This window comes from Cyrtonyx montezumae, unplaced genomic scaffold, assembly GCF_038088225.1.
Source record: "Cyrtonyx montezumae isolate F1298 unplaced genomic scaffold, pur_monq_1.0 scaffold_11, whole genome shotgun sequence".
NCBI lineage: Eukaryota > Metazoa > Chordata > Aves > Galliformes > Odontophoridae > Cyrtonyx > Cyrtonyx montezumae.
The window spans coordinates 18,492,941-18,518,857 of NW_027071837.1; the positions used below are offsets into that span (position 1 = coordinate 18,492,941).

The 25,917-nt window shown below is 40.5% G+C and overlaps 1 protein-coding gene across 1 annotated transcript; it reads left to right on the forward strand.

Moving 5' to 3' along the window:
* The first annotated feature begins 23,619 nt into the window (after window positions 1-23,619).
* LOC136044507 (uncharacterized) lies at window positions 23,620-25,467 on the forward strand. The gene has a single exon (XM_065729832.1). The coding sequence runs from the start codon at window positions 23,620-23,622 to the stop codon at window positions 25,465-25,467; it is 1,848 nt and encodes a 615-aa protein (XP_065585904.1).
* The last annotated feature ends 450 nt before the right edge of the window (window positions 25,468-25,917 follow it).

Here is a 25,917-nt window from a genome sequence, read left to right on the forward strand (position 1 = left end):
GTTGGAAAGGACGTACAAGATAATGTAGCCCAACCATTCTCATGTCATCATCCCTACCCACTGAGGTACTAAACTATGTCCCTTAGCACCTCATCCAGATGCTTCTTGAACAGCTCTAGGGACGGTGACTCCACCATTTCCCTTGGCAGGCCATTCCAGCATCTGACCACTCTTTCAGAGAAAAAGTTTTTCCTCATATCCAGTCTATATCTTCCCTGGCACAACTTGCAGCCGTTGCCTCTCGTCCTGTCATTAGTTATCTGGGTGAAGAGGACAACACCTCCATCACCACAACCTCCCTTGAGGAAGCTGTAACTGTGATGAGGTCTCCACTGAGCCTCCTCTTCTCTAGACTAAACAATCCCATCTCCCTCATCCGTTCCTCAAAAGACTTGTGCCACAGATCCCTCACCAGTTTTGTTGCTCTTCTCTGAACACATTCCAGGGCCTCAACAACTTTCTTGTAGTGAGGGGCCCAAAACTGAACATAGCACTCAAGGTGAAGCCACACCAGTGTCACGGTGTTGTCCGTGACAGTGACCCAAAGGAAACCGAGAAGGGAGAGGGGAGAGAAAAAAGAAGCTGCGTCAGTGGCCGCGCGGCCGCCCGAGCAGAGCCGCGCTCCGGGAGGGGGAGGGGGAAACGGCGGGAAGAGATGGGTCTACAAGAAAACAACGGCACGATCTGAGAAGGAACGGTAACTTTACTAAATCTAATAAAATTGAACAATTGAGAGAGATAAAAATTTCCAACCCAAAAGCTGTGAGCTTACGTTAAGGAGGACCTGCAGGGGAAGCACACGTGCTGAACCTCCACGGCAGCCCAGAGCAACGCGCCCAGACCGAGCGCCGCCTCCATCCGGTGCGGAGCTCCGCCCCTCCCCTCTGCTGCTCCCCCAGCATTAACTCCTTAACTGCTGCATGATGCTCTGATGTGGAATACCGGCATCAAAGCCACAAAACCACAACAACCAGAGACAAGTACAGAGGAATGATCACCTCCCTGGCTCCTGCTGGCTACACTATTTCTAATGCAAGCCAGGATGCTGTTGGCCTTCTTGTCCACCTGGGCGCACTGCTGGTTCATGTTAAGCCGAGCATTAACCAACACCCCCAGGTCCTTTTCCTCTCTACATTCTTCAAGCCATTCTGCCCCAAGCCTATAGCATTGCATGGGGTTATTGTGGCCGAAGTGCAGGACCTGGCACTTGGTCTTATTGAACCTCATCCCACTGAGCTCAGCTCAGCTATTCAGCCTATCCAGATCCCTCTGAAGGGCCTCCCTACCCTCAGTCAGATTGACACATCCTCCCAACTTGGTGTCATCTGCAAACTTACTGAGGGTACACTCAATCCCCTCGTCTAGGTCATCAATAAAGATATTAAACAAGATGGGCCCCAGTACTGACCCCTGGGGGACACCACTTGTAATAGGATGCCAGTTGGACTTACCTCTATTAACCACTACCCACTAGGCAGAGCCCTCAAGACAGTTCCTTACTCAAAGGAGGGATATACCTGTCCAGGCCATGGGCTGTCAGTTTCCTCAGGAGAATACTGTGGGAGACCATGTCAAAGGTCTTGCTGGTCTAAGTAGACTGTATCAACAGCTTCATCTACCAATCTAGTCACCCAGTCATAAAAGGAGATGAGAACAGACAAGTAGGACCTGCCTTTCATGACTCCATGCTGGCTGGGCCTGATCCCTCGGGTGCCATGCACATGCCGTTTGATCTCTCTCAAGATCATCTGCTCCATAACTTTCCCTGATACTGAGGTCAGGCTGACAGGCCTGTAGTTCCCCGAATCTTCCTTACGGCCTTTCTTGTAGATGGGAGTCACATCAGCAAGCCTCCAATCTTCTGGGACATCTCCAGATGTTGTTTAATACAGGAAGGTAATTTCTCAGTCTTAATAATAATTATGTTGAAAGAAATATTTATATTTGAAGTCTTGACTGGCTACTTTTTAAGAGGGCTAACAATTAGTATATTTGTTCTGGAAAATTACCACCCATCCAATGACAATGACCTTGGGGGAAAGAAAGTACAACTAAAGCACCTTCTCTCTTCTTTATATAACATGCATTAACACAACAGAAGTTAAATATTGTTGTGGTTTTCTGGTTTTGATGCCGGTATTCCCCATCAGAGCATCATGCAGCAGTCAAGGAGTTAATGCTGGGGGAGCAGCAGAGGGGAGGGGCGGAGCTCCGCACCGGATGGGAGGCGGCGCTCGAGCTGGGCGCGTTGCTCTGGGCTGCCGTGGAGGTTCAGCACGTGTGCTTCCCCTGCAGGTCCTCCTTAACGTAAGCTCACAGCTTTTGGGTTGGAAATTTTTATCTCTCTCTCAATTGTTCAATTTTATTAGATTTAGTAAAGTTACCGTTCCTTCTCAGATCGTGCCGTTGTTTTCTTGTAGACTCATCTCTTCCCGCTGTTTCTCCCTCCCCCTCCCGGAGCGCGGCTCTGCTCGGGCGGCCGCGCGGCCACTGACGCACTTTCTTTTTCTCTCCCCTCTCCCTTCTCGGTTTTCCCTTGGGTCACTGTCACGGACAGCACCGTGACAAATATAATTCCATCAGTGGAAAAAAGATGTCTTTAATTGCTTTATGTAAAAATCAATTTAAGCAGGAGAAGGTGGAAAATGTCAAACCCTAAAAATTACTAATTACATTTCCAAATATAATTTACCATATATTAATCTGTTATTGACGAATTTAGAAAACAGAAATTTCATGTATCCAAGAGGCAAACTAGTAACTGATGCTACATAAATGTATAAATGATATATAATAACATTATTATTTGATTTGTCTTTTTAGGAGTCCAGCCTACCTAAACCATGGTATTTCTCGAAGTACTTTAAAACATTTCCTATTTAAAAGCTACTTTGGGCAGGATGAAATAACAGACTAGACTAGTGAATTGTGCCTATTTTATGATAAGGTGAGAATATCAAACCATCTGGTTATAATACATGTGCATGCATTTGGAAAATAAAACACACATTGCTATTAATGCTGAGATTAATAGAAGATGGGTATGCACCTTTAAAATTCTGGCATTTAATACATCAGAGTTACAGAATCACACAGAATCATAGAATGGTCCAGATTTGAAGGGATCTCAAGGATCATGAATCTCCAACCCCCCAGTCACAGGAAGGGCCACCAACCTCCCCATTTAATACTAGACCAGGCTGCCCGGGGCCCCATCCAATCTAGCCTTGAACACCTCTAGGGATGGGGCATCCATAACCTCTCCAGACAGCCCATTCCAGCACCTCACCACTCTTATCATAAAAAACTTCCCCCTGACATCCAACCTAAATCTTCTTTCCCTCAAATTAAAACGTTTCCTCTTGTCCTGCTGTTATCTACCCTTTCAAAGAGTTTACTCCCCTCCTGTTTACAGGCTCCCTTTAGGTACTGAAAGGCTGCAATCAGGTCACCCCACAGCCTTGTACTCCAGATAGGACCTCATAAGAGCAGAGAGGGACAATCACCTCCCTGTGCCTTTTAGTAGTTTCCAAATCCAAGTAAATGAATATTTTCTTTTAAACTGTAAATACCACTGTTAAGATAATTGCCTCATTGACAATAACTTCAGATTTCTCTTTAGAAATAAAATTTATTATTCATTATGCTTATTATAATGAGAAGATACTGTCTACACTTTTTCTAACAGCTTCTGTAACAAAGGCATTGAGTTAAAGAAGAGCTTTATGACTCAGTACATTAACTCAGTAACATGCGACTCACTGACCAAGCACATTCCCTTCATCAGCAAAGGTAGAGCAATGGAGCATGAGATCAAAGCGGTATTCAGACAAATTTAAAACAAATGATCTGTGAGCTTGCTCTTAAAAATTGATACTTAAGAGCAACAGTGGCTTCCAAGGGGCTTTCAACAGTCACAGATGTAGTCATTAGTTTGTATATTGCCAGTTAGTAATTTGGTATTAAACATTAAATAAATAAACAAATAAAAGCTGCTTATTTTTGAAAAAAAAAAATATGGCTCTTGGGAGTATGGACTTCTCTGTGTAATGAACAAGTCAATAAATAAATATACAATTCATGATAATTGAAATATATTTAATATAATGATATCATATTGATACCTGAACATAACAGTGATGTGAACTACTAAAGGTGAGAAATACGACCTATACCTGCTTGTTTTGCCAGTGGTTTGGTGTTTTTTTTTATAATTACTGTTGCTCAAATAAAGAATTGTCAGAAATCTGTGTGCAGTTATTATCAAATCATACCTGCCAGAGAAATTTCTATAAAGAGTGAATATATTTCAAATTTTGCTTAGCATATATGTAATATTTTTGCGTCCGTATTAAAAATTTTAAATTCAGGCACATTTCAGTAAGATTAGAAATTTTGCAGTATTTTATTACGTACTGATGTACACATATTTTTTTATCAATACAGCGGTGCAAGCATAAATGGCTTTTAACTCTTGCACAGAAATTGAATTTTTCATGGTAATTAAATGAACAATAAAAATTGTGCTAGCAGTTCTTTCAATGGAAATAATTGACTTGATATCATGGCCCACCTGATATCTAGTCTGAACAGATTGCAGGTCATTGAAAGGAAGAAAATGGGCAAAGGGTATAGACAAGAGACTAGCCAGAGATTTTAATTACAAGACCACATCCATAAACAATAAATAGATAATATGAAATCAATACTTTTAAAGTGTCAGTGTCTCTAATAAAATCTCTTCAGAGATAGCATAATTTAACATTAACTTCCCATAAATATATATATGCCCACATAACAACTTTGATACATAAATAACTATTTAAAATATGCTGCTTTCACACTAAATTTTAAATTTTTGCAGGCACTAAGATCCTCTAAATTATATAGAGATAGGTTGAGAAGGAGTAGTTGCCCAATACTTTATCCTCATTAGCATCATAGGACTCAATATAGACAAGGATGTGGAAACTGTTTAAATATTCTATACAGATATACTTTAAACACTCATATTTAAATCAGTAGTGCAGAAGGAAGCCGCAGTATACACATACTCCATCCAACTTGATTTGCATATTAGTGTCAGTAGTTTGATTCAAGCCATTTAGACCACATAGATATCTATGGAAAACATATGGTAGACTGATAAAAAACACTTCTATGTTAAAATCTACAGCATTTCATTTGCATAGCAAAAAGCAGCTGAATGATATTACCCTTAAAGGACTAGACTAACTGATACAAGGAGAACTCCTTGGGCTGGATTTTCAGCTGATAAAGTTGAATACACTGGTGAACTGAGATGGAGCTACTCAATCTGAAAATAAGCACATACTCACAGAGGCATTTAATTGAGCACTTATTTCTCTTTTTTTTTACCTGTTCTTTATCTGTAAAATGGGACTAAAACTTTTTCTCACCCATTCTTATTTCTATTAACCAGTAAGCTCTTCCGAAAGAGAATTGTCTATTATTTCCTGTTTGTAAATAATTTGCACAGAGGACCTCATCTTGTTTAAGCAACTGCCTTAACATGAATAATGTCAATGGTAGCTCAACATTGCTACTTCCATGTTTTTCTTTTCATAATAGCCAAAGGGATTTGCTTTACTTATATTTACTTCTAACAATGAATTATGTTTTCATTGCATTCCTGAACCACTGGAGAACAAATTAAGAATTGAAAAAAAAAAAAAAAAAGAATGAGGGAAGAAATAAAGGAAGACAGGTAAATGAATTTTAGTGGGAAAGACAGCACTGCTTCTAAATGTATTATTTTACTGTTGTTGCTTCCTGTATTCAAGGGGAGAACAAAATAAAACAACAGAACAAACAAAAACAACAGGACCATACCAAACCAAAGTAATAACAACTCCTTGAGCAGTGTTATAAAAATATCTGATCTGTGCAATCTGATTAATCATTTCATAAGTGCCATATTCAGATGACTAGACTTATATACTCCTCTGACAATGTCTTTCTACTATCACGTATCTGAAATTCAACTTCATCATATGAAATGACAATATGTGCTACTTTCTCCTCTCTCCAGCACATTCTTCAGGAATTAAGTCAGTTCAATATAGATAAATTAACACATAACCACTAAATAATGGAAATACAGGAAATCTCGTCACTGGTCAAAACAACACCATTACTGATTTATTTATCTAACTATCTATTTATTTAGCTATAAATATGAAGGTCCTAGTATCAAAATTATCCTCTTCTAGCTTGCAGCTGAAGTTCAAGGAGAGCTACTGTGAGTTTCTCAGTGGTGCTCAGATAGTAAATGCTGGAGGAAGAGAATCAGCTCAAAGATGTCCTGTCTGTGAACGCCAAAATAGCTTAAGCCTTTACTAAGTTTATATAACTTAAATTTAATGACTAAGTTAGTGGGGAAAAGAATGTCTCCTTTTTTCTATCCAAATCAAATATTTTCCCAGACCAGTCCATTTCTTTTACCTACCTCTGTAATTATAGTTTTATCTAACTGTGATTTAGTTAATGTTGATATCATATTGGATGCTTTTCAGCAACTGTTTTCAAAGTGAAATTTGACATAAAAAAAGAAAAGCTTGGCAATGTCATCATTCTTTCTACTGCATCAGTAGTTGACATAAGTTAAAAAGAGCAACAGAAATTGAGGTTAGTTGCACTCTTACCAGGGTGGTGAAGGAAACTGAGAAGACAAGATTTGTAGCAATGCTGATAGATGTGCTGGAATACTGCTACACAAAATGTTCAGTTTCGTGAAAATGCCTTCAGATACTAGTAGGAGCTCTTGCCTTGTAGTCTGTCCTACTCTTCCCTTCCCCTTCTTAGAAGTACTTACCTCATTGTTGAAACTTTTCTCTCTGCAGAGAAAGAATTGTGTAGAACTGCAGCTAGAGACAGTAAGTTAAAGTAGAAGTTATTTCAGACACCACCTGTTATATGCTGCAAGTTGTGGCAGCTCAGACATGGTTAGAAAGGAATATAAAAACTCAAAAATGGCTGCCACTCATAGGATCAGTTAAGTCACCATCTCCCAGAGCTGGTTTCAGAACTACTCAGGAAAGTAACGTAGGATAGGTGGAGTAACAGAAGTTCATTGTGAAGTACATTAGGAACACTTCATTCTTAGCTACAGTAGGTTGAAGACATCATTACCCTATTTGAATACATAGTAAAAATTAAGCATGATTTAGAATTGAATTTATGTTTTTACTTTCTTTTGCTCTGTATTTTGTACATAGACATTTTCAGTATTGCATATTTGATTCATTTATTTTTCTTGAAAAGCAAGTGTACCTGAAAATGTCTGGTCTGTCTTCATGGTAGAAGATAGATCAAATGAGAGAATTAACTGCCTCAAGAGAAATAATCTCTAATGAATGTGTAAGAAGGCAGGACGAGCAACTCCATATCTGAGCTAGAACAGCAGGAAGAAAGTGCCTTTAGAAGAGGCCTTCAGCTTCTGCGGTTTGGGAAATAAAGTTCTCCAGGAAAAGAGTTAACAGTAAACTCATCTTTATACTTCACACTTCTATAAAAAATTATTAGATAGTTAAAAGATAAGGAAAAACTCAAAGATGTCCTCACTAGCTTTTTTACTGTCTATAGATTCAGAAGATTCAGAAAAGTCAGAAAATTATTTATATTGTTACTAATCGCAGAGAAAAGGATACTATGCTGCCCTTTCAACCTGATAAAATGAAAGCAATCAGTGCATTACAATTACAGTGCAGTTAAGTTCATTCAAAGTGTGTTTCATAGTTTAAAAAACGCGCTAAATCTTAAACGTGCATGTGAGAATTTCAAAATGAAACATCACCAACTTTTAGGACATTTTATACAAAATATCTTCTACTAATGAAGCAACGATGTTAACCAAATCAGAAGACTGAAATGTTTGTCCCCCTATCATAGGAATGCTTCCTGACAAATAATGGAAAACTTCCTTTGATATCTTTTTTCTAACAACATCAATAGAGAAGTGCATCCACTTTCTTAAAACACCCTAACGCAGGGTGACTATGAGAAAAATACTAGATATATTTTGTGGTACAGAGGTTGTTGAAAGCCATTAAATACAGATGTCTCAATGCATTTTTTATCATAAAATTAAAGAAATACAGAATTGTTAGAGTTGGAAGAGACCTTGAGTTGGAAGGTAATCTGGTCCAACACCATTGCAGTGAAAAGGAACACCTACAGCTCTATCAGGTGCTCAGAGCCTGTCCAGCCTGACAGTGGGTGTCTCCAGGAATGAGTCATCCACCACTGTTCTGGGAAATCTGTTCCAGTGCCTCATTACCCATACTGTAAAAAAAAATAAATTATATCCAATCTAAATCTTCTGTATTTTAGCTTGAAACCATTTGCCTTTGTCCTATCACAATGGACCCTGCTAATGAGTCTGTCTCCCTCTTTCTTGTAGCAGGATAGAAACACAGCAATGACTTCAAAAAGAATACCATTAGAGAACTACTGTCATAGAAGTACCTAACCTGCTATTTAACTGCCACAAATTCACATACTAATACCATTTCAAGGGTAGTAGTGCATCATTTATCAACCATATCACTCCAACCACCTCCTTTCCTGACGCAAACTAATGTAGCATAACAAAATATGACATCACTATATTTCATTTTAGCGAAGAAGATGAAAAAGCATCTCTATCTGAAAGACATTTATAATCTAAAGGACTTTGAGCCTTCAAAGCATCAATAAACATTTTGGGAGAATGCATATGTTTACAGGCACACAAGTGAAGTACCAATACCAGACCATGGGTTGGACTTAAAACATTTATAGTTAGATTTATCTTTAGTACCTACCAACAGCTTCATTGTGGGAAATATAAACAAGATAAATACAGAAAATGCCATTGAGATTGCTATTAATATTTAGACAGAGAAGAACCAAAATATTCTTCACTGTTGGCAACCTCCCAATATTTGTTGCCTCCTTCAGATGTCATTCTTTTTTGTTTGTTTGTTTGGTTGGTTGGTTTGGTTTGGTTTGTTTTTCTGGGAAGGTGGGGTTATGTTTCGTCATTAGATGCTTTTATTTTTGCCTGTGCTAGTGGATAAGACCAGCTCTAGATTGAAGCAGGACTTGGTTTGCCCTTTTCCTGTGAACTTTTTGTTCCCTGATTGTTGAGTAGGCCCACCTACCACAAAATCATAGAATCCCAGAATTTTAGGGCTTGGAAGGTTGGAAGGGACCTCTAGAGAACAGCTAGTCCAATTCTCCTGCCAAACCAGGTTCCCTAGACCAGGTTGAACAGGTAGGCATCCAGGCGGGTCTTGAACATCTCCAGAGAAGGAGACACCACCACCTCTGGGAAGCCTGTTCCAGTGCTCCGTCACCCTCACCAAGAAGAAGTTTCCATACACATTTCTGCGGAAATTCCTGTGCTTCAGTTTGTTACCATTTCACCTCATCACCACATGCTGCTCAGAAAAGTCCAGCCTCATCTCTTTGCATCCTGCTCCTTAGATATTTATAAATGTGGATCAGATCCCCTCTGAGTCTTATTTCTCAAGGATGAACAGACCAAGGATTCTCAGCCTTTCCTCATGTCACGCTCCAATATAAAGGAGGGAGACGAAGTTCTTTATATGTATATGTATATGTATACCCGAGGGTGAGATTAAGACACAATGGGTCAAATGTTAGCCCAACCAGTTTATTACAAATGCTAGTTGCTTAGGGATATGGGGAAGGGAAGGTGGGCAATAGAAAAGAGATGAAAAGCGAGGAGACTTGGCAGAAAGCAAGAGAAATATAATCACCACCGTGGATCCAGCGAGGTTCATAGTAGGTCCATTGATCTCAGGAACTTGTCAGGTCACCAAGGGGGATGGGAGATGGCAGCAAGCAGGCCTCAGGGTCTGTCCTAAGTCTCTTCTTTGGGAGTTCTCCTCCAAAGTTCTTTTCTGAAAGTTCTTCTCCCCCAAAAATCCTTAGTGAAGGCCTTTTATCCCTCATTTCTCAGGTGTTTTTTCCTTTTCTCTTTGTTTGTGTGACATGTCTGGCCCAACAGATAAGCCAGCAGCGGATGTTGCCTTCATTGCCATGCAGGAGCATTGTAGTCTTTTTGTGGTGGTCAGCTTCTCCAAGCCGTACCCCCACGGAAAAGACTATTTGCACCTATTTCTGCTTATCTTTACAACCATAAGCAGAGACAATGAGGCACCATAACACCCATCCAGATAACTGGCAGTTATCAGTCTTGTCACCAGAAAAGGCCTTACGAAGCAAACTTTGAGACAAAGGAAAACAGTTTCTGTCTTTTACACCTCATAAGAGAGGTGTTCCACACCCTTTATCATATTTGTGGCCCTCCACTGGACACTTTCAATGAAATCCCTGTTTTTTTGTACCAGGAAGCCCAGAACAGTACTCCAGGTGAGGCCTCACTAGGGCAGAGTAGAGGAGGAGGATCACCTCCCTTGACCTGCTGGCCATACTGTTTTGAATGCACCCCAGGATGCCATTGGCATTCTTGGCCACCAGGGCACACTGCTGGCTCACGGTCAACCTGTCATCCACCAGGTCCCTCCCCTCAGAGCTCCTTTCCAGCAGATCATCCCTCAACCTTTACCCGTGCATGTGGTTATTCCTCTCTAGGTGCAAGACTCTACACTTGCTCTTGCTAAATCTCATCTGGTTCCTTTCTGCCCAACTCTCAAGCCTGTCCAGGTCTCACTGAATGGTATCACAGCCTTCCAGCATGTCAGCCATTCCTCACAGCTTTGCATCATCAGCACACTTGCTGGGGGTGGACTCTATCCCCTCATCAACGTCATTGATGAAGATGTTGAACAGGACGAGACCCAGAACCAACCCCTGAGGCATATGGTAAGTACAGACCTCCAACTGGACTCTGCACCACCGATCACAACCCTCTGAGCTCTGCCAGTCAGCCAGTTCTCAACCCACCTCACTGTACACCATCTATTCAACATCTCCTCGACTTTGTTATAAGGAAGCTGTGGGAGACAATGTCAAATGCCTTGCTGAAATCAAGTAACACTACACACACTGCTCTCCCCACATCCACACAGCCAGTAATGACATCACAGAAGGCCACCAGGTTGACTGAGCATGACTTCCCCCTGGTGAATCCATGCTGACTACTCCTGATAACTCTTTTCACTTCCAAGTCCCTGGAGACAGCATCCAGAACAAACTGTTCCATCACCTTTCCAGGGATGGAGGTGAGGCTGACTGACTTGTAGTTCCCCAGATCCTCCTTCTTGTCAATTTGAAGACCGCAGTAACACTGGCTATCTTCCAGTGTTCAGGCACCTCTCCCATTCTCCAAGACCTCTCAAAGATGAAAGAGAGTGGTTCAGCAATCACCTCTGCCAACTCCCTCAACACACGTGGATGCATCCCATTGGGGCCCATGGATTTACATGCACCGATGTTGCACAGACACCCAGACCATGACCTCCCTCACCAAAGGGGAGTCTTCAATTCCCCAGACCCTCTCATTTACCCCCACTGTCGAGGAGTCTTGAGGGAGAATTCCCACAGTGAAGATAGAAGCAAAGCATTCAGGATCTCCGCCTTCTCTGCAACTCCCATTACAAGATCACCCCCCTCATTCTGTAGGGGTCCCACATTTTCCTTAGTCTTTCTTTGACTGTTGCTATTCTTTAAAAAGCCTTTATTACTCTCTATCTCCTTTGCCAGATTCAATTTCAAGTTGGCTTTGGCCTTTCTCATCACGTTCCTGCAGGCTCTGACAACATTCTTGTATTCTTCCCTAGTGATCAGACCCTTTCTCCACTTCTCATGGACATTTCTCTTCCCTTTGAATTTATGCATGAGCTCCTTGCTCATCCACACGAGTCTCCTGCCACCCTTCCCTGATTTTTTACACATAGGGATGCACCAATCCTGAGCTTGGAAAAAGTGCTGTTTAAATGCTGACCAGCTCTCACAGGCCCTTTTTACCTTCTAACACCCCAGCCCAGGAGATAGCTCCAGGAAGGTCCTGGGATCTAAGTCATCTCATCTCAACTCCAGGGTAGCAATCCTACATTTTGGTTTGCTTCTTCCACTCAAGATCTTGAACTCCACCATCTCGTGATCATTTCATCCCAGTCTGCCCCTAACCTTCACTTCCCTAACAAGCCCATCCCTGTTAGTAAGAACAAGGTCCAATAACACCCCACTCCTTGTCAGCTCCTCAACCACCTTCATCAGAAAGTTATCTTCAACAGATTGCAGGAACCATCTGGAGTACGTCTGCCTGGCCGTGTTGCTTTCCCTACAGATATCTGGAAAACTGAAGTTCCCCATAAGAACCAGCACCTGAAATCTCAAGGCTATTTCAAGCTGCTTATTATAGAAGGCCCCATCAACTTCCTTCTCCTGATCAGGTGGATGTTATGATTTGGTGATTTTTGCTGTCAGTATTCCACATCAGAAAATCATGTTAAAACAACGAGAGCTAAAGAGTTAATGTTCTGGTGGGTAGAGGAGGTGGCTGGAGCTCCTGGCCAGACACCAGCCACTCTCTCTTGCATGTTTTGCTTTTGGTTTTGGCTGCAGAGAAACCACGTGTGCTTTCCCTGCAGTCTTCCAGAGTAAGATCTCAGGTTTTGTTTGGTTTTTTGGTTTTGTTTTTTTTAGACCCATCTGCTATCTCCATACACTTCCCCCTCTCCCCCTCCCCTGGAGTGCATGGGGAACAGCCCCATTTGCATTTCCATTTAATTTCCCTCTCTCTCCTTTTTTTCTTTGTGTCCCTGTCACAGAGTCAGATCTAAAGATAACTCTATGAGAGTAACCTGATCTGGTACTTGATCTAGTGGTCAGCAGCCCTGCCTGTGGCAGGGAGATTGGAACCAGATGATCTTCGAGGTCCTTTCCAACCCAAGCCATTCTAGGATTCATTGATTCCACAATTCTACGATTCTATGACTCACCCCAGGAGAATCACACAGTAACTTAGTTTGGACAGTTGAATGCTTTTTTTAAATCAGAAATCACATGGAGAATCTTATTACTAATTTTAATCTCCAGACTGGTTATCAAAGCCGACTGTTTCATCTTAGTGAGAGGGTTTTGTTAACAATTCCAAGTTAAAACAGTTGAAAAATATGCACTTAGTATGATGAACTTGGGTTAAATATGAAGTAATATGCTTATCCCACTGTTGTCATTGGATTTATACCAGTGTCATTGAAAGCAGGACTAGATCCCAATTAATCTTATCAAACATATTATAACAGGGATGGAGTGGGAGGAGGAGGCACAGAGCTCCTGGCCAGACACTTGTCACTCTCTGGCACACTTTCTCTCAATTTGCCGTGGAGAAAAAGCACATGTGCTTCCCCTGAAGTTTTACTAATATAAGATCTCGTATCTTGGATACTCCTGTCTCTTTGTTTGCTCAGTTTTGTTGGATTTAGTAAATTACCATTCCTCCTCAGATAGTTGCCATTGTGTTGGTTTTGTTGTTTTTTTTCAGACCCATCTGCAATATATGTACCCTTCCCCTTCCCCTCCTCATTCCCAGGATTATGGATACTCTCCTGGGTAAGATTATAAGAAATTGGGAAAACAACACTAGAACAAGGGATAAGGATAAGAAAACTATGGTCAGGAATTGAGTACTAGTGTGTTCTGAAAAACCAGTACTTGAGTATTTTGGCCAAAATATAGGTCTGACAAAGACTTTGTGTTCATACGTAAACAATAAGACTCCTTTCTATGCAACAGAACTGACTTATGCTACTTAATGGGTCCAAGGAGTATAACAGTTCCTCACAATAACAAGTTCAAGTTAAAAAGAAAAAGAAGTAGAAAGATCATAAACAGGATCCCCTAGAAACTGCCTCCTTACTTATAACCCAAATATTGCATGGGTGACAGTAATAGCTGCTCCAGGAAGAGAGCCAGAGAATGCAGTCAAGTACTGGTGTCACTCCCTCCCTTCCAGCTTAACTGAGTCTGGAACGGTGGCTGAAGCCAGCTCTAAAGTGGGGAGTTCACTCTAGGTTTCAGCAAGAATTAGAACAGTATAGGAAACAAATTAAAAATTTCCCCTTTTCCAGTACTAACCTTACTAATGTTCTTATGTATTCCTTTAGAAAAGTCCCACTGGAACAAGAATAAACAGGACACTAAACTCCCTTTATCAGTGGGGAGTATTAAAAGAAAAAAAGAAGAAGAAGAAATGAAATCTCTGATTGAGAGTCTTATTGGACTAGCAGAGCAGTTTGTTCCATTCTTAGGACCTAAATACTATTCCTGGGCAGAAAGATGTCTAAGCATGCTGTTCAGCAAAGAAGAATGGGAAATGATTAGGCAGGCTGCTATGCAGGAATGAGACAACGCATCCACCAGGACAGGAAGTATTCCCAGGAGAACCAAAATATCCATGAGCAGACCATAACTGGCATAATAATTATCAGCAACATGGGAATAATATGAGAGAGTTGTGAGATATAATGGAATTGAGGAGGCAATACCTAAGTCTTAAAACTCTACCAAAGCATTTGAGGTTCAGCAAGGTAAAGATGAAATTCTGAATGAATTTCTGGAAACAAAGACAGGATTCGAAGGTATTCAGGGATGGACTCTGATGAGTCTGTAGCCCAAGGCTTTTTAAATGTTAATCTTGTGACTAAAGCCTGGAAGCTTCAGAAGACAGGAGGATGGAATGAACAACCATTAGAAAACTTTCTGAGGGAGGCACAGGTAATGTATGTTAAAAGGTAAGAGGAGAGGCAGAAACAAAAGGGAAGAATTATGATCTCTATGGTGCAACAAGTGGTAAGCTGGAGAATGGAAACCTGACAAGGAAAGGGTTCCTGAGGAATGAAAAATCAAGGTGGCAGCCTTTCCCTTCCCAATCTCAAGGACAGGTACAGAGAAAATGTTTTGTGACTGTAATTAGTTGAGAAGAGAGAATGGCTTAATTTGTAATGCAAATTAGTGTGACCAAGGGATGGGGTGAACATGGTATGGAAGTGACCCTGCATGGGTTGCTGGAAAAAATCTGTGCAGAAGTTGGTCATGGTTTGGGCTGCACCAGAAGATTATGGGAAGTTGGAGTTTGGGCCTCTCTAGGTTGCATGGTGAAAGCCAGGGCAGATGGTTTCAGCCTCGAGGGAAGGGGAGAGGTTAGAGAGAGATTTAAGTATGCAGTTGAGGAAAGAATGACAGCAACAAAAAGAAGGACCCAGATAAGATAGCTAAGGTGATGAATTTTATGTGGTGTCAATCAGATAATGAAGGAAGTAACAAAAGTAAATTGAAGGATATATGTTTAAACATTGGAGAAAGGGGCAATGGGAAAGGAGTAAGGGTACCCTCCCTTTGGAGTAGATAGTTTGGAAGATTATTGTGCTAACTGTAAAGGGTTTGGGCATTAATGCCTGCAGGCTAAAGCTGCTGTTCTGGCTACAGCAGATGACATGTCCCTCAACTAGCAACAGATTCAGGCATTTGCTCTATTTCTCTTCCTTTTCCCTTCATTTTGGGAAGTGAGCCCCAGCTGAGATTCTGGTTACAATAAGTTACCTCTGGCTTGGGCTACCCAGAGGGATGTTCTGTACTCTGTGTTGTCATACAGGGGAGGTCATCTTTCCCCTCTGTTGTTCAGAGCCTATAGCTGAGCATTGGTCATTTATTTATTAATTTATTCTATCTTGGTGAATGGTTCTCTCTCAATTCATGAGTTCCAGGTGAAGGAGAGTGCTTTGAGCATGGGGGGATGGGATGAGGGAAAGTACTATGGGGGTAGTGAGCTGAGAACACTGCTGGGATGGTGCTGTGGTCATGCTGCTGATGGGATCTTGCGGTGCCTCTGCTTTCTGGGCTCTCCTTTTTGCAGGGTGCCACAGATGAGATAGGTACCTCCCATCTACAGCATCAGAGCTGTGAGAGTGACGGGTTAGGAGAGCTTTGGCTGTCATGAGCAAGTTCTTGATGCTGTGTTTAATTTTGTAGCATAACTAGGTATGTGGAAGTGCTTGGAAGGAAAAATGTGAATACAGTTGAATGTTTGAATGTTAAGATATTTTATTTTCATTTTCTTTCCGATTTAGGCCACATCTATATTCCCTGTGAACTACCAATAACCCTTTGCTCCCAGCTCTGTAATTCCTTGACTGAGGTGACAGCAGTGCCCTGGTGCTCAATGGCTTAGTCTGTGCAGAACTTATGTCCATCATACATTGGGACACGTGTAGCATGAACAGGTGGACTTGTGGTGAGGCAAACTGCATAAAGAACTATTTAAAATTGCTTTTTTGACATGATATTTGAGTGGTGTAGAAAAAGAGCAGAAGTAATAGGTGGTATTAGTACCTATGAGTTGTAGATGGTTTTGTACCTAAAAGAGTTGAATGGTCTAGCACAGATTGAGCCTAGAGCTGTGAGGGCCAACCTTGATTTGTTATACCAATTTGTGGTGTGGTAAACCACTCATTCAGTTATCTTCTACAAAAAGCTCACTTTCTTTGCAAGATTAGTAATTATAAATACAACACTTACATTACATTCTTTTTTCAGTTTTACTTATTTCATTTTTATTGGTATGGAAGCTTTCATGTGTTCTTGCGGAATAAACATTTTAATCTTTTATAATCTTCTCCCATAAAGAATAGACTTCCTTGCTCTTCACGAGAGTTTTGATCTTGCTGTGAAAAGCTGTGTGTTGAAGTGGAAGTTTTCTGAAGGAATCAATAGGAACATGATAAAAGAAAATCCAGTTGTGAGAGCATGTTTTTTGAAAAATTTCTGTCATTTTCTTTCTCCCAAATTTCTAAAAGCATTATGAGTTATGGAGGCTTTCCCCAATTATTTCTTGTATTTAATGTCAGTCAACTTGCATGGTAGATAGAAAAGGGTATGTGCAGAAGTGCAAAATGAAAGGTGGCACAAGGAGGGATGGAAAACTGGAGAATGCTTGCATCTTACTTAAAAAAAAAAAAAAAAAAAAAAAAAAAAAAAAAGGAAAATTAAAACTTCCAGGCCAACCAAACTGTTGTATATGTAGGTATAGGTTTCTCTTTCTACTAATAAGTTCATTACTAAATCTTACAACTCTTTTTCTTTTTTTATTGGATGTTACATGTGTAATTCCAAGGAAGAGGGCAGCTCCAATTGTCCTTATTAAGTAATGATCAGTTATAAATTCTGATTAAGGCATCTTTAAAACTACCAGTTGCTGAAAGAACACAACAGGAGTAGGATGATTTGTGTGTGCTTAAATTCAGTGTCCTGTCTGCCAGTCAGATGTAAGGGAAGCAGGGTAGTGGATCAGATGGCCTTTTGTTTCCTAGTGTGGCAATTTTCCTTCTCTCATAAGCTGCTCACTATAGAAAAATGATTTCTGACTTTTATGTTTGTTCTTTCATATAAGCAATGTGACCCTTAAATGCAAAGTACAAATTATTTATGAGAATAAGTTAATCCACTTGATTTGTTCTTTGAAAGAAAGCAATAAACTTGACTTCTAGTAACATTAAAAATGCTTTAATGTTCCTTATGTAGATTATCTTCTGCTTTAAGAGTTTTTCAGTATTTTCTTTAGTGTAATCAATTTAACATCTACAGAGTGATGCAGTGTCATTAACTGCAAGAGTCAGTAAAACTGACAACAGACCGATGTTTTATTTATCTTGCCCAGTTTCCTTTGGAAATAATACATGTAATGGGTGTTTTAAAAAAGGAATAATTAAAAAAAAAGTATTGCATTTCTCGTATCCTCAAAATAGTATTCAGTTTAACAGTTCTTGTCATTAGTCTGATTTCTCTCTCTTTGTCTTTTCCCTAGCCAAATTTTGGTGCCTCCCTACACATCCTCCAGGTATAGACTGAAGGTGACGGACAATCAGCAGGTATGGATTGTGTAGGATTTAGTTTCCTACTGCAGTGACGCTGGAAGTAATACGTGCTGCATGCTTCCTTTCAATTCAGATGTTGTATTGCATGTTCTACGTTTATGTCAGAATGTAAGTTCTGTGTGTTAGGTATTTAAATATTGTCTGGTTTCTCTTTTGTTATTGAAATTTTGTATGACCGTGGAGAAAAACAACATCTGTAGACCCATTGTTAATAATATGTAATGTGTAACAAAGCTAAGCATTGTAGAGGTCTCTCATAGCATTAGTGCTCTTCTCAGCAAGGCTACAGGCAGCAGGCCTGAGAATGACAGAAATAAGCATCAGCCTCAGATTTCATAAATAATTTTTCCCTGGAGGGCAAATAAAGACATTAAAGGCAATTTCCTATTGCAAACTAAAACCACAGAATTCAATAATGATTGTAAATAATTTATGTATATACAAGATGCTAAAAGTATTGACTGCTTGAAATGGTTTTTTACTTTTTCCTTTGTAGATACAGAATGAAAGGGCATTTCATAGCAAATGGATCAAGATATGTCTGTTTTTCTTCTCAAAAGTGAAATGTGCTTCTGAAGTTTCTTCATTATCGTGTGATTTGCTTGTCTGGCTTTGTCTGGAAAACTGAATACTGTGTGTAGTTCACTTACTGACCTCTTGTGGTAGCTGCAGGCATCGAACACTAATAGGATCGCTGGATCAGCTCCTCAGTCGCTTTCTTTTTTTTTTAATCTGAAACTTTTATTTTTAATCTCGTAAGTCTGTGCTAAATATGCAGGCTATTTTAATGGAAGTTGCAGTTGAATCGTACAAATTCATCTTCTTACGTTCTGGAAAATAGCTTTTTCATGTCAGAGATCTAGAACTCCTTCAAATTCTCAAGTAAAGTTTCAAATTAATTTGTTTATAGAAAAAGGGTACACAATGAAGCTCATTCCTTTTAGCTTTACTCTAACAGAGTCATGCTGAGGATACTGGGATAAACTTCTTAATAATCAGCTTTATTAAAAATGAAGTGATGGCTTTTCCAACCCCATATCCTGCATATATTGTCTGAAGGGACTGTTCTTCCTTACCATGCCTCAGTAGCCTATTCTGGGACTTGCTGACAGGAATTCATTGGGAGACAATGGACATAGACACTTACAGAGAACAGTGGGCATGAGCATAGTGAAGTAGTGTGTTTAAGCAATGGAGACTGCAGCAGTGGGTCATCTCAGCTGGTTCAGGAGTTTAGAAGCACAGCAAGCTCTTGGTAATCACTGGTGAAAATGGATAACTAACAATGGTGACTATGTTGAAAAATATTGTTCTGTAGCTGAGAATTTTTTCTACCAAATAGTGTTCTATCAAAAAGTGTACCCTTTGTATCGGATGAATTTTTCAGGGAAATAAGTATTACTTTTGGAGCAACCCATGTTTATGTGGATGTATATTAAATATTTCATGTTTTATGTATTCAGGATTCTCAGGAAGAGAATTAGCTCATCCTTAGAAGTTACTACACATTGTGACTAATGAAGCTTGAAGAGATAAGGAAAAATTAGACTGTAAAAAAAATTCCAAGCCATTTTGGCAAAGTGACATGACTTTCTTCCCAGCACACACAGAGAATATCAGATACCAGTTTCATTGGGTGTATTTTGGACGTAAGTGAGGCTGTGCAGATTTTTTCTCCTTTCATTTTTACCTCTGTTTGACTTTTTGTTCAATTTCCTACAACAAAGAACTAGCCTTTGATGCTGCACATATGATAGATCAGAATCAATGACTCTTAATTCCTCAAATCGTGTGTGTGATGTTCTATTTTGGGTATAATTCCCAGAGACACCTCTCCCAACATAACCTGAAACTCTTCTATGAAAATGCTACTTTCTTGAAAGCTGGGGTACTCCAGAATATCATTGCACACCCTTTCCATCCTCCCTCAAATGTTCATTCCAAGATGTTTAGAAATTCTTTGGAAAAGAATTAAAAATAAACATGGGAACATTTTATTTATTTATTTATTTTGAGCCTTCATTATCATAAACAATACTAAGAATTAATTTGATTGTACTTTCTCCATGAATCTATCTAACTGATTGATACAGGTCCCCTAGAAATCCTTCTGTCACTACTTCTATGTGAAGGAAACCAAAGTAGAAGATAAGCAGCAACATTTCCTAAGAACAGAGTGTGCCACATTCAAGAGCTATGAGCAGGATTAATGAATCCTTGCTCTACAAACATGTAAACACTGCATTGGCTGTTACTTTAGAACTGGTTTAGAGGAGGCAGAGAAGAATAGGGAAGAATGGGAAATGTGGTATCAATTGATTTGCCCAGTCCAGGTGATCTTTATTCTGATCTTTTCTGTACATGAAAGTACAGACTGTAGAAACAGGCCAAAAGAATACATAAGCTGAATGAATGAGATAAGCTGTAAAAATCACTTTTGTAAGGAAAAAAGAATTGCAAATAACTTAATTGGAGGAAGAAGTACCTATCTGAATTGATTTATCAGTTTCCTTCAGGTGATTTAATTTCTGTTAAATGGGGCCAAACTCAATGACTAATTTTTTCTGAAGCAGAAGGGAGAAAGAAAATAAAATAAAAATATAGACACACAAAACTATCCAATAAATTGGACAGGCCTCAATGGAAATTAACTTCGCTACCAGGGAATTCTAGCTTTCACTTCAGCAGACATGCATGGTTGACATGTGTGGTGGGTAACAATCAGTAGGAATGTAGACTGGATTAACTATATCTATTATAATGAACAGCGATTTATAAATTAAACAACAGAGGGAAGCGTTCAAGAAGCGTTTAGATGAGGTGCTAAGGGATTTGATTTAGTAGTAGTTGGGTAGGGATAGTGATAGGAGGATGGTTGGACTAGATGATCTTGTAGGTCCTTTCCAACCTTATGAACTTATGAACCTATGGAAAAAAAGGTGGGGAATTGCAATGTCTTTTTAGCATTGGAACTGTGAAGCATATAATTTTATGGTGTCTGCTGCCATCTATTGACCATTATCATTATGATCAGTTTTTTTCAGGTTTACTTCATCAGGATGTAGGGGAAAGGGATTTTGAGGGGTGTCTATGGTAGCCCTGATCACTTGTACTTTTGGTGTTCTTTCCACATTAATGCATACTCAGTAGATAGCGAAGTAATTATAGTAATAAGAAATAAAGGAGATGGAGTGATTTATAGATACAAAGAATGCAGATCATGTCAGTGCTGTCACTCAGTGCTATATACTCACTCCCAAACACTGGTAACTCTGTTAATAATCAAGTGTCCTTGACAAGTCAGAATTCCTTCAAAATGGAAACTGCTGAACTTGGGCTCTTTAAAGTGAAGATCAGTGCAAAGAAAACTTACAAAGCAAGTAAGTAACAAGCAGTGATTTATGTTCGGTCAGCACTCATGTTTAATTAAGCATCCGGAACATTCTGAACATGAAGTACTCTGCAAATGAGGAACCAGGTGAGAAAAGAGTCAGGTTTAAAAGATGGAGAATTATCTTTGAGTGTACATCTGTTGGCAGGACGCCCACCATTGCAGTTGTGAAATAAGAAAATTTAACCAGAGATTTTACTCCTAAAATTATTTCAGAAATTTCTTGGATATTGTCACGCTCCTTATATAAAGAACCTCGTCTCCCTCCTTTATGTATATGTATACATGATGGTGAGATTAAGACACAGCGAGTCAAATGTTAGCCCAACCAGTTTATTACAAATACTAGTTGCTTAGGGATATGGGGGAGGGAAGGTGGGCAATAGAAAAGAGATGAAAAGCGAGGAGACTGGGCAGAAAGCAAGAGAGATATCACCACCGTAGATCCAGCGAGGTTTGTAGTAGGTCCGTTGATCTCAGGAACTTGTCTGGTCACCACGGGGGATGAGAGATGGCAGCAAGCAGGCCTCAGGGTCTGTCCTAAGTCTCTTCTTTGGGAGTTCTCCTCAAAGATTTTTTCTTTGGGAGTTCTTCTCCAAAGTTCTTTTCTGAAAGTTCTTCTCCCAAAATCCTGAGTTCAGTGAAGGCCTTTTATCCCCCATTTCTCAGCACCTATTTCTGCTTATCTTTACAACCATAAGCAGAGACAATGGCACCATAACACCCATCTAGATGACTGGCAGTTATCAGTCAGAGTCTTGTCACCAGAAAAGGCCTTACGAAGCAAGCTTTGAGACAAAAGAAGAGAAAAACAGTTTCTGTCTTTCACAGATATCAGGAAGGGACAAAGAAAGTCCATGAAAACAGACATGGAAGGAAAGGCATGCTGCAGGCAAGGATTGCAGAGAGTAGCAGAGCAGAAAGACAACAGAAATGAATCCCTTGACAAACATGGGGACAAACCTTGACAAACCTTTTTCAACAGTGCCAGGAACAGAACGTCTTCTGCGGGTAAACTGTGCCATGTTTGTAAAAGACAGAAACTGTTTTTCCTTTCGTTTGTCTCAAAGCTTGCTTTGTTAGGCCTCTTCTGGTGATAAGACTCTGACTGATTAACTGCTGGTTATCTGGAGGGGTGTCATGGTGCCTCATTGTCTCTGCTTACGGTTGTAAAGATAAGCAGGAATGGGTGCAAATAGTTTTCTCCGTGGGGGTACGGCTTGGAGAAGCTGACCACCACAAATCAATGCGCCTGCATGGCAATGAAGGCCACATCTGCTGCTGGCTTATCTGTTGGGCCAGACATGTTACAAAAAAACTCCTGAGAAATGGGGGATTAAAGGCCTTCACTGAACTACGGATTTTGGGAGAAGAACTTTCAGAAAAGAACTTGGGAGAAGAACTCCCAAAGAAAAGATCTTTGAGGAGAACTCCCGAAGAGACTTAGGACGGACCCCGAGGCCTGCTTGCTGCCATCTCCCATCCCCCGCGGTGACCGGACAGGTTCCTGAGATCAACGGACCTACTACGAACCTCGCTGGATCCACGGTGGTGATTATATCTCTCTTGCTTTCTGCCAAGTTTCCTTGCTTTTCATCTCTTTTCTATCGCACACCTTCCCTTCCCCATATCCCTAAGCAACTAGTATTTGTAATAAACTGGTTGGGCTAACATTTGACCCGTTGTGTCTTAATCTCGCCCTCGGGTATACATATACATATAAAGAACCTCGTCTCCCTCCTTTATATTGGAGCGTGACATTTTAATGGCGTAGTCGGCAAGATACCCGACAGTGAGAGTGTTGTCCTTCCAGGTATAGTTGATGTGTGTACCTTCTGGAGTTGCCCGGAGTGATATTTTTGATAATCTAGATGTGAGTGCCTCTCCAGAAAGAATCACTCCGCATATTGAGTTTTAAGTGTGAAATTTGAGCTTTTTTCCCGTGTGTGCCTCCTGGAGTTGTAAGGAGTGAGAATTGTGATCATTTAGACGTGTGTACCTCTCCAGGAAGAATCACTCCGCATACTGAAACTTAACTGTGTCTTTGGAACTGTTTGTGTGTATGCCTTTCGGGAACCTATTAAGTAATTTTGAGTCCCGTGAAGATTATTGTGCATTCTCGAAATGTAAGGGTTCCTCCTAACTTAGGTGTGGGGTTTGAAGTTTTTTTTTTCTCTGTGTGGTTTCACAGGGAAGTGAGAAGCGATTTACGTATTTGCATTTTCTTTGATCTTCTTTGACTTTTGCATGCTCCTCTCAGTAAACAGAGGAGTGATTTGCGCAATTGCATTTGTTTGACTCGAAGTTTTGGATACTGTTCCCTCTCTCTTTCTCCGTGTAGATTTTTCTGCACATTGAAAAATGAGTGACAGTGTAGTCACAATGAAAGGTGAAGATGTATTATTTGACCTTTTAGAAAAGCACGGTGCCAGACCCTCATTAACAGAGGTAGAGTGGGCACGGCAGAACTGGTATAACGTGCAGAGCATCTCTGACCGTATTAGTGTTTTGCAAAAGAATGCTCGTACCCGAGCTGGAAAAGGAAAGGCATTTATTTGTGCGGTATTGGGTTCGGCTCTGGTTGCAGCTGTAGAATTCCGCGACCAGCAGCTTAAAGCAGAGAGCGAAGCTTTACAAGCATTGCATGAATCAGTTAAAGTAAGTCAGGAGCTGATAAAATCTCTGCAAAATCAAATTGCAAACCTAGAGAAGCAGTTAGAAAGAGAAAAACATAATTCTGATCTGTTGCAAATAGCTTTAAGGGAAGTGTTAACGGGTAAGGATGCTAGTGATACTAGTGCACCTCAAGAGAAAACTTATCCAAGGGAAGAATTGCAAGGTTTAAAGGCAAATATTGACAAATTAGAAGCTCCCCCAGCTCAGTTGCGTCCTTTAATAAAAACTGAGTATTCATACGATAATGGTGAGCATTTAGATCCTCAAATGAACATTAAAGAAATCCCTTTCTCTACTACTGAGCTAGCAAAATTGAAAAGAGATTTTGGCCGCTCTCCTAAAGAATCAGAAACAGAGTACGTATGGAGGGTCAGCCTCACGGGTGGAGACCAGATACTTCTAACCGAAAAGGAGGCTGAAGGTTATTGGGGACCAGGAGTATTTTTAACTACTGGTAACAATCGTGCTCCCTGGTCCCTCACACAGAGAGCTGCCTATTGGGCAGGTGGTCTTAACCCTCTAGAAAGGGGAGACCCCCTTGCCATTACTGGGACAATTGATCAATTAGTAGAAAGTGTTCAAAAGGCTGCTTGTCTGCAAATGATGTATGATAGAAAGCTGCAGCCACACCATGAATCCCCTATGATGATGCCTGTTGATCCTGAGAGAATGACCCCTCTTATCAGGGGGCTTCCTGAATCATTAAAACCTATAGGTATACAACTACAGGGAAAAATACAGGCTGTGCCTCAGGGAGAAAGAATTCAGGCAGCGTCAGAAGGTGCTGCAACCCCTAATCGTCTGCAGTCAGGATGCAAAGTATGGACGTGGGGGGAGGTTGCCCAAGAATTAATTAACTATGGGAGAAAATATGGACCAGTGACTTCCTCCAACAGTAAATTTGAGATAAAGGCAGTGAGGCGTGCAGTGGCCAATTCGACCCCTCCCCTATCTAACCGGGACCCTCACAGATCTAAAAGGTTCTCATTTTCAGTGAAACCAAGCGGGCGAAATATAAATCATAAACGTAATAGTTTTTGGATGCTGGGCCGGCAGAAGGGCATTCCGCGAGAACTAATGGATGGATTGCCTACAGACAGATTAGAGAAGTTAGTTAATGGCTGGCCAAAACAAAAGTCTGAAAGAAGTGACACTCCACCTCCGAGTGCCCCCAACTTCGGAATCAGTACGGGCACTAGGACCGCAGGAAAACTAAGGCTCTCGCCCCTCTCAAGTGAGTGGGGGGGAGGAGGGTGGATGTACATTAGAAAACTTACAACAAAAGGAAATGACCTGTTAAATACTCTTAGAAGTCTAGGGATGCCTGGGAAAAGGAATACCAAAGTACCACTCACAGGATTATTCCCTCATTTTAACCATATTAACAAGCCCCAAAAGGGCAAGCCGATGTCCTCTTTTGTTTTACAGAAGACCCCCGTTGGACCTCGACTGAACACAGAAAGGCAGACAGCTGACTTTAATCTTTTGTGTTTTGGGACAAATGCTGAAGATTTGATCATACTAGAACGCTGACTATACCTCTTGATTACACTGTATTACATTGTATTTGGGTTGCATAGTATCGTGTTTCAGGTTGTTGTGGGTGTGGGTGTTGTCTTCAGGTCTGTTAAACTTCACACTTGGGTTTGAGTTTTCACAGGTTTTGCTGGCTTACTGGCTGCTCCCTGCACAGTAATGCCATTCCTTTTGATCACTTCTTCTACCTCTTTTTATCAAACTGATTATGATTTGCATGTAACTCTGATATGGTGTTTCCAACTTCCTAATAAATTTGGAAGTGAACCATCTAATGTCTGTCAGATGTGGCCACAAAAAGAAACCCATTATGATGTTTATTGTAACACCAGTCCAGGAGTTCCATCCAAAACATGGTTGTTGGAAAGTGTTTATGTTTTGTTAAGTAAGGTGTATGTTTCTGTGATGTTTCTGTGTATGTTTCTCTAATGTTTTATATTATGGGAT